A 10,937-nucleotide genomic window follows, 5' to 3' on the forward strand; every position below is an offset into this window, starting at 1 on the left:
CTCGCTGCCCGCTGCCGGCGCCGCGGGCAACTTGCAGGCAAGTTCGGGCAACTTTGCCGGCTCCGGGGGAGCCGCGGGGCAGCCGCGGGCAGCGCTGCGCGCCGGGGGCAGCGCCCGGCCGGGGGTGCCCGGAGCCGCCGAGCCCCCGGAGCGGGCGGGGCGGACGGGCCCGCGCGGCTGCAGCAACAGGTTCTGTCCCTCCGCAGGGATGGAAGAGAGGGAGCGGCCGTCATTCCCTGCCGGAGCCGGGCTGGCCGCGCCGCCAGCAGCGGGAGGGGCTCGGCTGCTGCCCGGGACCGCTCGGCTCGTTCGTGCCCTGCCCCGGCCCCGCCGCGGAGGAGGCTGACGGCGCTCGAGGCTCATCCATCGGGCTCGCTGCGTGCTGCTCGGGCTTCCCCTGGCCGGCTCTGCCGCTCCCCGCGTCCTGTGGCTGCACAGCGCAGGATGGAGGCTCGTGTTTCCAATTTCTCCCGCCTTGCCTAATCTGAAGGTCCTTTTTAGCTTTCATTTTTAAATAATTAAGAGATGTCTTTTATATTGGTGTATTTGTTGACTTCTGCTCGTTGGTGACTGACAGACACATCAAGTGAACTGTTCTTGATAGGCAATGTCTTTCTGGCAGTTTTTTTCTTCATTGGAGAAGACTTGGGGAGGGGGTGAGGACAGGAAAAGCATGAAAGAACTCTTCCATGACTACATATCTTCATTTCAGTAGCAAAATATTTATCTGTATAAATGAATGTCAAATCCTTTACTTTTTAAAATTATGTTTAAGAGATTGCTATGAATGTGACTTGCTAAAATTTGTTGACATAAATTTGTTTCACGGCAGGAGAGTAACTGCAGTTATTAATCCTAATGTATTTCAGAACATTCTCCTGGGGATATAAGTTATCTGCAAAGTTATTTCACTTCTGATTATTATCAGTAGAATAAGGCTCAGCTTTATGAAACCAAACAGTGAGTAACATATTTGACATAATTCTGCTTGTAGGTTGTCACGAGATGCCACATCTGTCCAGCTCAAGGAGAGTAAGATAGAGATAGAGCATATTTTTTCGGCTTATCTGCTTTTCAGGAGAGTTTTATTTTATGTTATACATTGACCTTTTTAAGTTTTACTCTGATTTGGCTGGAAGTGCACTTTTGCAAGCAGAGTTGAAGTTTGAGATCTGTTCTTAGGCTGTAAAGAGCTGCAGGAGTACGGCTTGAAGAGTGTCAGGAGGTACCTGGCAGTGAGGTACAGCACAGAAATCCTGTGCCAGGAGAGAGCTGAATGTGGCACTGCTTGGAAATGCTGCCTGCTTAACTAAGAAAAGACTAAAGGAGGGGGGATCACTAAATTGTTCCTTATGGAATTCTTTCCAAAAAATCACTATATTCATATTCAATCTGCACTGAAATCTGAAACTTTTTTTATTTTTTTTTTTTAAACTTAATTTACAAGTGGTAAAAAGCAACAGAGATGAGTTGCAGGCACTGGAATTGATAGGAGAGTCTAGGGGGGAGTTCTGCATCTTCTTTGCAGGCTTGTTATCATCCAGGCACAACTTTGAATTGTCTGCACCATGGAGCAGGACTCTTTGCAGGAGCTCTGATTACATCAGAGATGCACTGCAGAATTCAAAATACTGCAGAGGACACTGAGGGGGGGAAATTACACTTGCAGTGGAATTTTAGCATGTTTCTCATGAGTTCTGTTTCTTTCCCTCAAAGGGCACCTTTAATAATTCTTTTCCCATTGCCTTGGAGTCTGGCATCCTTCCCGAATTTTGGCTTAAAGTGAGGGCAGTACAGATTTCTAATTTGATTTCTTCACCAGACATAATGGGTATCATCTTGTGCAGGACAGATTTTTGAAAGTATGTTCTCTCTTACTTCCCATGCACAATCCACCCCTTAGAGTCACGCAGAGCCCTTGCTGTAGGCCAGTTACTTTGTGTTACTGCAGGTTCTAAAAGCCAGAGCAATTCCCAGGGTGGGTAATGCAGGAAGAGACAGTTCCTGCCCCAGTACGTTTACAAACATGAGAGCAGCAGTGCTCAGAGAGAAGCGATTTGCCCGAGAGGACAACACATTGTCAGCAGGGGAGCCAGGAAGCTGAACTGGGCTTCAGTAAGTCCCAAACATTCCAAGGGCAGAATGCTGCTCAGCCCTCAGACCAGGAGGGCTTTTACCATTGGGCCTGACTTAGCCAGAGCCAGAGCAGAGGATTTTACTCTTACAGCAGATCCTTAAAGTTCATCTTGTTTAATTGCTGGGAAGATTGGGGCTGTAGGCTAATGTGTTTGTCTGACCTTATATTCCAATGTGATGTCTTTACTCCTGAAGGCATTTCTTATCAGCTGTCCCCAGTGTCATCAGGCTGCAGTGGAGGAACAAAGCAGTTTGTTTGGGCTTTAAGCTCAATGGCAAAAAGTCCTTCCATTAATTAGATCTCTCTCCTAAAGCAATACTGACCATCGTGTCGAGGCACCCTCAGAAGGAAAACAAGAAACACATAGAGAAATGCACTGGTTTATTTTTCTCCTTTCTCCGTTCCTCCAAGTCAGGCCACGTTTATTATTGTCCTTTATTTCCTCCTACTCTTCTCCTGTAGATATGATGCTGCGTGTATCTGAGGCAAAGAACATGAAAATAACCCATGTGGAGCATCAGATCCTACGTGGGATTTGTAGGCTTGCCAGCTCTGGTTACGGCAAACCAAGGAGCAACCTTTTCTAAGTGCAGCCTCTCAGTGTGTCACACATGGGATTCATTTGTCCAATTTATTGTCTCACACAGGTCGAGGAGCTGGCAGCGAAGAAAGAAATTCCTTTTTCTTTGCTCTGCTCTTTCACAGTTGCTGCCTCAGGGTTACAGTGTGTGTCTGACACACGCAGAACATTTACATTTCCCCCTCTCCATTTCTTCCCATTGTGTCAACAGTGGATGTGCTGGGAGATCAAACCAGTGACAGAGACGAGCTGCCTCCTCATTTTTCCTGGCTGAGATTCAGAGGATAAATTGTTGCTAACCAACATCATCTGGTATTACAGAAGGGAAAATGGTTAACAGCTCCCACTTATCCATATCTTATATCAGTCATAATCTTCATTCGCTTCGGGCCAGCCCTGCCTTAGACATGGCTGAGGCACAGGGGAAAAGGCATTCTAAAATAAAACAGCAGTTGGTCTGAGAGGTGAAGCCCTGCATAAACACCCGTCAGGCAGCCCTACTCTCCATATCAAACCTATAGCCTGCACTCCAGTGGCATTTCTTCTGCTGGTCCATGGCAGGGGGTGGGACAAGATGAGCTTTAAGGTCCCTTCCACCCCAAACCATTCTGTGGTTCTGTACAAGTGAGGAGTCAGGAAATAGCACTCCATCCAAAACTGACCGGGTGCCACCTGTGCGTAAGTGTGCACAGAGCTGCTCTGTTCAGCCTAAACCCTCTGGGAAGATTAGGAGCAGAACTGAGAGAGTTTTTAACTGAAGCATTGTAAGTGTCCTTGCAGCAAGGAGAGCTCTTAAACTGATGTGCAGCTGTGCTTTGAGTCCTTTGCCGTTGTGTATTCACGGGTTTTTCTTCTCCAATAGGTATGTACCACTCCTGGTGTGGTTTATAAACCCCAGCTTCTGAAAAGGAGGGTTCTGTGGCTCAGCAAGTGGCCCTAGCAGGGGGTGTATCCCTGGGGTGCTCATCCAAAGGGAGGTAAGTGCAGCCAGGAGAGGAACAAAACCTTACTGCTGCTGAAGCCAATCAACTGGAATATTTATTCCTTTCCTGTGAAGCCAAGGCTAGAAAGCCAAAATACCGGTGCATATTTAATGTCTCTATATTGTACAATCTCCTTAATAAATAAATACTCTTATCAAATGAAACTCAGCGGCTCTGTGCACTAAGCTGAGGCTGAGTGTGCAGATGGAAGGTCTTGGAGCAGTGCTGCACAACCTCCTATGGAGGAGCAGATTTCAGGGTGACTCTTTGAAGTGCAGTGAATTTGGGAGGCCAGAAGTTTGAACATTTCCAGCTCCTGTGTTTTATACCCAGTTGAATTCTGTTCTCTTCATTCCATGGACTTTATGCCAGTGTTGCATGAGCAGAATTTGAACAGGATTTTCCAAGTTGTCTCTAGAAATGTTTGGGTTCTTATAATCAGAGGTAAAGGCACCTTGGCTCAGCCTACTGCAAAGACAAAGCCCTATTACTGCATAGAGGGTGCCAGTTATAACTGAAACAACATTCCAAGGTTTGCATGGAAATCCTGTATTTCTTTGCAACCTTTTGTAAATGAGGCCATAAAAAGGGACTTGCCATGTCATTAATTGTGTATAAACTCTATACAAATGTTTATGTGATCACCAATACAAGTGAGCTTTTTTCCCCCAAATTGTTTCCAGGTGGCCTTTTGGAAATTAGTCTTGTACTAACTGGTTTTTAGAAGTGTGTGTTTACTGAAATACAACATAATCGACTTCTGATTCTTTCTATGTACTTCATGGGTACTAAAATACTCCAGATTTTTATGTGTAATACTTAAAAAAATTATACTATTTCCTTTCCTACCAAACACACTTGAATTCTGTTTCCCAATGTGATACTGTCATCATTTATATACCTCCACTCTGAACCAAAAACATCCTGCCACATGGAGGAATTATGCCTGGTTTCCCTCTCCACCCACTGGGAAGGGAGACCTCTGTATCTGAGACAGGAGGAGCCTCCCAGTGTGATAAATATGCTGAGCAGAGCTCCAGAACTGGGCACAGCCCTTGATATGGGGTCAGTGCTGCCCAGCTGGACAAACCCAGCCCGCCCAGAAAGGTCTTCTGACCACAGTCAACCACTGCTGTTTTCTTTCCAATTGCTCTTCCCGAGTGCTTTTGAGCTCCAACCACTACAATTGTTCAAAACCTGCAAGCAGCCTGTCATTTCCTCACCCCCTGTGTCTGTTTTCTGTTCCAGAAGACACTTGCAGAAGCAGTGAAGGGATGCAAAGTTGTCTTCCAAGATGACTCTTATGCCTGGAGAAAATTCCGACTATGACTATAGTGCCCTGAGCTGTACTTCAGATGCTTCCTTCAACCACACATTCTTTCCAGAATCTGAAACCCTCAAGGGAGTGTTTTACCAAAGAGCCAGGCTAATCCACCCTCAGGAGGATCTCCTCAAAGGCTTCCACCCCGACGACCGGAAGCATCACATAATTATCAACGTGGGGGGCATCAAGTACTTGCTGCCCTGGACCACGCTCGATGAGTTCCCCTTGACACGTTTGGGACAACTCAAGTTCTGTACTAATTTTGACGACATTCTGAACATCTGTGATGATTATGATGTGACGTGCAATGAATTCTTCTTCGACCGCAACCCGGGGGCGTTCAGGACAATCCTGACCTTCCTGCGGGTTGGAAAACTCCGCCTCTTGCGGGAGATGTGTGCGCTGTCTTTCCAAGAGGAGCTGCTCTACTGGGGCATTGAGGAAGACAACTTGGACTGGTGTTGTAAAAGGAGGTACCTGCAAAAAATGGAGGAGCTCACAGAGATAAATGAACGGGAGGATGACCTCCTAGAAAATGAAACAACAGGTGAAACAGTAGAGGAGACAAAAATTGGTTTGTGCATGAAAAAGTTGCAAGACATGGTGGAAAGGCCCCAGTCTGGCCTTCCTGGAAAGGTGTTTGCGTGTTTGTCTGTTTTGTTTGTAACTATTACAGCAGTGAACTTATCCATCAGCACCATGCCTGACCTGAGGGAGGAGGAGGAAAAGGTAAGTTAGCTTTTAGGATTGCAAGTGGTATGTGCTGGGAAGAGCAGAGCAAGTACAAGGTCTGAGGTTATTGATTTCAATGGGGATTTTGCAGCTGTCTTTAGAGGGGGGGGGATGTCATGAAGAATATTTGAAATCTTACATGGTTGTTCAGTTACTTGTAAGAGAATTAATCATATCCAGTTCTATGTCCAATGAAAATTCTGTTAGCGTGCAGTCTCCTGTATATTACCTTGTTAGACTTTGTATTTGCTATTTAGAAAGCCTGAAATTCCCGAGGAATATCTTCTGTGGAATAAGCAGTGCCTTTCTAAGTTTTGCATTTAGCATGTTCCAAACTGCCAACGTGTTTCCCCATAGCAACAGCTTCAATTCCTTTAATATTTTGGGTTTAAGAAAACCAACACAGAAGCCTCTCCTCCTGTCACCGCACCAACTAAAATAGTTATTATCCAGTGCCGATTACAAACTCCTCCTCTTTCCTGCAGGGTGAGTGTTCCCAGATGTGCTACAATATTTTCATTGTGGAGTCTGTGTGTGTGGCATGGTTTTCCCTGGAGTTCCTGCTCAGATTCATCCAGGCCAAGAGCAAGTTCTCGTTCTTGCGGAGGCCCTTGACGCTGATAGACATAATCGCCATCCTGCCCTACTACATCACCCTGCTGGTGGACACGGGCTCGGAGGGCTCCAAGAAGCCGAGCTCGGGGAACATCTACCTGGACAAGGTGGGGCTGGTGCTGCGGATCCTGCGGGCGCTGCGCATCCTGTACGTGATGCGGCTGGCGCGGCACTCGCTGGGGCTGCAGACGCTGGGGCTGACGGCGCGCCGCTGCACCCGCGAGTTCGGGCTGCTGCTGCTCTTCCTGTGCGTGGCCATCGCGCTCTTCGCGCCCCTGCTCTACGTCATCGAGAACGAGATGGCCGACTCGCAGGAGTTCACCAGCATCCCCGCCTGCTACTGGTGGGCTGTCATCACCATGACCACCGTGGGCTACGGGGACATGGTGCCCAGGAGCATCCCTGGGCAGGTGGTGGCCCTGAGCAGCATCCTGAGCGGCATCCTCCTCATGGCATTCCCGGTCACCTCCATCTTCCACACGTTCTCACGCTCCTACCTGGAGCTGAAGCAAGAACAGGAAAGGATCATGTATAGGAGAGCACAGTTCTTGCTGAAAGCCAAGTCTCAGATGAGCAATGAGTCACAAGGCAGCGAGGTTTTGTTCACCACTCTCTCTTCCGAGACTAGGGACAATGAATGAAATTTACGTTACTGTTTCTCCTGCTGTCATTGTATCAGAGTCCATGTTTTAATTTGCTCTGGAAGCATCTTACAAAGGTAATCCTCGTATTAAAGCGAAGAAAAGGAGCTCTAACCAGGACCTGATGTGGTTTAAGAAGTCTGTTACTATGCTGTTCCTTCCTCCCCCCCATATAATGTATAGGGCAGAATTTTCACTGAGATCATGCAGTGGGATTTAAGGAATTGAAACTTCTCTGGCAACAACAAAAAAAAGAGCAACATATAATTATGCACTTGACAGGCTGTTTTGCCATTTGTAATACACATTTTTCCAACCAAATCACAATGTACATAATCATTAAACAGGCTGCCATTTTTTGTGTTCTTCTTGTATATAAATAATGTAAATACAACAGAATTAATGGCTAAATTCTCTCCCAGTAACATGCCTTAGAGCGTAATGGAAGTAACCAGAGATGTTTGTCCCATTGTGCTTTTAAAAAACGTCAAGTAAGATTCGTCACTCACCACAGAACCATCTCTTTCTTTGCAAGTCAGCCCTAAACACAGCAGAACAGAAGAATCGAGCTGTTTATAGCATAACCTTGCTAAAGATGTAAATACTCAGAGCTCACCAGCTTCAAAATTTAATTGACGTTACAGCATTGATCTGATGCCATCGAATGCAACATCCCAGGGAACAAAGCCTTGGAGTTTTGTAGCACTTAATATTATTATCAAGAGGTGACTAGCTGCAAATCCAATGAAATATGCATGAGGAGATGCCAGCCTTCCCCACCATCTGTTCCCAGCTTCACTTTCCCTCAGCTCTGAAAGGGAACTGGGAGAGGGCAGTTTCCAGGGACCCCCAGCACTGCTGGGCAAACTGGGGCCACCCCTTCCCATGGAGCTCTTGGTTCTGTGACAGGAGCAGGAAATCTGTGCCCGTGGGAAGATGCCAGTGAGGAAAAAAGAAAACATGATTTGAGTCATGGAGGGGAGGCACTGACAGCTTTGTGCTTCACTGTCCTCAGTCAGGAGGGACTCAAGACAGGATTAACTTTACCTCTGCCATCGTTACACACGTGGTGGTAATGGGGAAGATTTGAAATAGGACAGGAAAAAGCAATGGACATCCTAGAGCACAACCATGTATTCTTCACCTCGGTCCGGGCTCTGGGCTGAAGCCAGGGGCAGCACAGGGGTCAGTGGCACTCTCGGGTTTGGCGCTGGTTTCTGTGCAGGCTAAGGACAGACCCCGTTTATTTCAGAGGGAATGACCCTGACTTGCCTAAAAGCTCAGGAGAAAAGCTCCAGAACTTAAAAAATAATTAAATCCTCTTGTTTGATTTCATGTGTGCTTAGAGGTAAAGAAAAGCTCATTTAAAGAGTTTCACCTATTTTCCACTCTTTTTTTAGTAAAATTACTTACCAGCAGTTAAGAGCTTGGGGAATTTAGAAGCCCCCATCACATTGACCAATGCTTCTTTATCTTCATTTTCAGAAATACCATTTCTTATTGGCATTTCTGGAGCAGGTTGCAAGAAATGTCAGAATGCATAATGGTTTAAATTAAGGCCATGGACACAACACTGTCCTCCCAAAAAAAGTAAAATCAGTTTCTCGGTCTGTGCTGTTTGGCCAAGCCCACAACACACTGATTTTCTGTTCAAATGTCTTTAAAATATAACTTGAAGCTGTTCTGATATGGTTGTTCCTGAAGGAAAATTCCAAAAGTTTTAAAAATGCACTTTACAAATAATTAGGGCTCTAGCATTCTCCAGCCTGTGGTAGGGAAATGTGCCTATGGAACATTACTGCAGAGTGCTAAAATATCCAGTCTAAACTCTTGGCAATTCTGTGCCAAAGCTGCAAATGAACCAGCTTTTCACTCTTGTTCTTCATCTTTAATTAGAGTTGGACAAAAAACAGGAACATCGTGACAAAAAATTCTTCTCCCCATTTTTTTAAATTTCAGAACTGTTTGATCATCTGGAGCATTGGCTCCAGCACAAGTGCTATACATCTTCTACCTTTGTGTCAGCGTTCGTTATAAAAAGAACTGGTAATTAGATTAGTCCTGTGAGCAACAGTTGCTTATCTAAGAATGTGTTTGACAGGCTGAGCCATAAATAAGAAGCTGTACATGAATATAAGGAGAAATCAAGACTTACCAAATAAAACCGAAGCTCATTTCCATGTTCTGCTAGCTAATAAATGCTGTAGGGCCTTTCATTTTCTCACTGTCTTTACATTAATGCTCATTTATTTCATGTATTTCTTAATTTTTTTTACCCCACAACTAGAGCTTGATTCTAAAGCCCTTGTCCAATAAAAATAAATTAAAAATATCACCCTGGAGTTGGGCATTGGTTGAGGAAAACTGTGAAAGCATCTTGCCTGTTGCAAGTTCTGCCCAAGCCAGGGACAGATAAGCTGCTGGGGATGTACCTACCCTGTGTCGTGTTGTACTTGGCAGCAGATGCTTGTAACCATCCTGACATGTTTGAATGGCTGTAACCACCCTGGTGTGTTTTACAGGGGGAATAATTACTGTAGTCCTTGTGCTAAATAAATCCAGCTCGGAGGCTTAAGAGCCCAGCTTTGGTGTGAGCCCCACCTGCTGTGTTCCAGCTTTCCTGCGAACGCTGGGGTCTCAGGCGATCATGCCTCTTTACAACCTGCTGTCTGGATTTTTAGTCGAATTCGTGAAAATCATGGCTTGACTCAAAAGCTGGCTGTTTCCTGTGACACAGCTGAGGGCTGTCACTTCTTTTTGGCCTTTTACCAGCATGTGCAGTCACCAGGAAAGTTCCAATCCCAGCACGGGATGCTCTGCTGAAGCCAGAAGCGCTGTGTGAGTTGCCCCACGGTGGTGCATGTCTGTGGCAGCAGGGGCTTGCACTGCTCTCATCCCTGCTCCGTGTGCTCGGTGCTCTGGCCAGCTGGAATCCCACAGCAGGAGCTGTATTCATTGCATTAATAAAGTGATAGGCTCTCCTTGCATGTCCCTGTGCTCCTTCGGCAACAGAGGGGTGGAGGGTGGCACAGGAGTGGGGCTGGGGCACAGCTCGGCTCTGAGCAGGCCCAGGATGTGCCAGAAAGCACCAGCAAAGAAAATTATCCCCCTGCAGGAAAATCCAGGTACGAGACTGTATAGGGAAACTTCCTTCATGTATGTTGTCCCAAGAATCACAATCACAGTTCATTGGGACAGAACTTTGAAATATTTTAACAAAGAATCTGTCACATTCAGAAGACAACACGAAGGATCCGTGAAAACTGAGAAAGAAAAATCCCTGATGAAGGCAGAATTTCCAGGTAAGGCGGTACATTAAATTACTTTCTTCAAAATCCTTCCCCTTCCACCCTCCTCCTCCTCCCTCAAAACCAACACAAACCCCTTGGTGGGTGCAACACAGAAATGAAGGCAGAGCCACGTGGCTTCTCTGACAGCACATCAGAGAGGTGAGCTGAAATCATTTATATTACGCTAGCACTCACTACAGGTCAAGGTCTTAAAACATTCTCTGTAGGGGATATTCAGAGCTTGTCTCCATTTGACCCTTTACAAGGTTCCCACTGTAATTCAGTACCCCAGATCTCCACAGTCGGAGGCTTCAGGAGTGTCACTGAATAGTCAGAGGCTTTAGCAATGCCTAATTAAACAAAAAAATCATGCAGGGCTGAATCATGGATTCCCACATCATCAGATGCGCGTCTGGGAAGGAAACCTGGTGTGCTCCATACATTCCTGACTCGTGTGGGAAGAGTTTCACTGGCAGTTCAGCCTGATGCAAAAGCAGCATTGTTTGCTGCAATACTTGCTGCAAAATTTCACATCCCTCTCTTGGGATTGCAACAGGCTGAAAACTGGACCAGATAATCCTAAACTTACACAGAGTGAATTGACTGTTCAATAAGAAATTAAACAATAAAAGAAG

At 46.1% G+C, this 10,937-nt stretch overlaps 1 protein-coding gene across 1 annotated transcript; it reads left to right on the plus strand.

Moving 5' to 3' along the window:
- The first annotated feature begins 216 nt into the window (after positions 1 to 216).
- KCNG1 (potassium voltage-gated channel modifier subfamily G member 1) lies at positions 217 to 9,944 on the plus strand. Its single transcript, XM_069034425.1, has 4 exons — positions 217 to 490; positions 3,580 to 3,694; positions 4,949 to 5,753; positions 6,242 to 9,944. Exons 3-4 carry the CDS (start codon positions 4,995 to 4,997, stop codon positions 7,010 to 7,012), a joined length of 1,530 nt encoding a protein of 509 aa, XP_068890526.1. The 5' UTR covers positions 217 to 490; positions 3,580 to 3,694; positions 4,949 to 4,994; the 3' UTR covers positions 7,013 to 9,944.
- The last annotated feature ends 993 nt before the right edge of the window (positions 9,945 to 10,937 follow it).

This window comes from Aphelocoma coerulescens, chromosome 20, assembly GCF_041296385.1.
Source record: "Aphelocoma coerulescens isolate FSJ_1873_10779 chromosome 20, UR_Acoe_1.0, whole genome shotgun sequence".
NCBI classification, from domain to species: Eukaryota; Metazoa; Chordata; class Aves; order Passeriformes; family Corvidae; genus Aphelocoma; species Aphelocoma coerulescens.

Bases quoted from the DNA above. Each gene is read 5' to 3' on its own strand.
- KCNG1 (XM_069034425.1), top strand. From the start codon at position 4,995: ATGACTCTTATGCCTGGAGAAAATTCCGACTATGACTATAGTGCCCTG. The intron at 5,754-6,241 runs GTAAGTTAGCTT...TCTTTCCTGCAG, and splicing joins TGAGGGAGGAGGAGGAAAAG to GGTGAGTGTTCCCAGATGTG.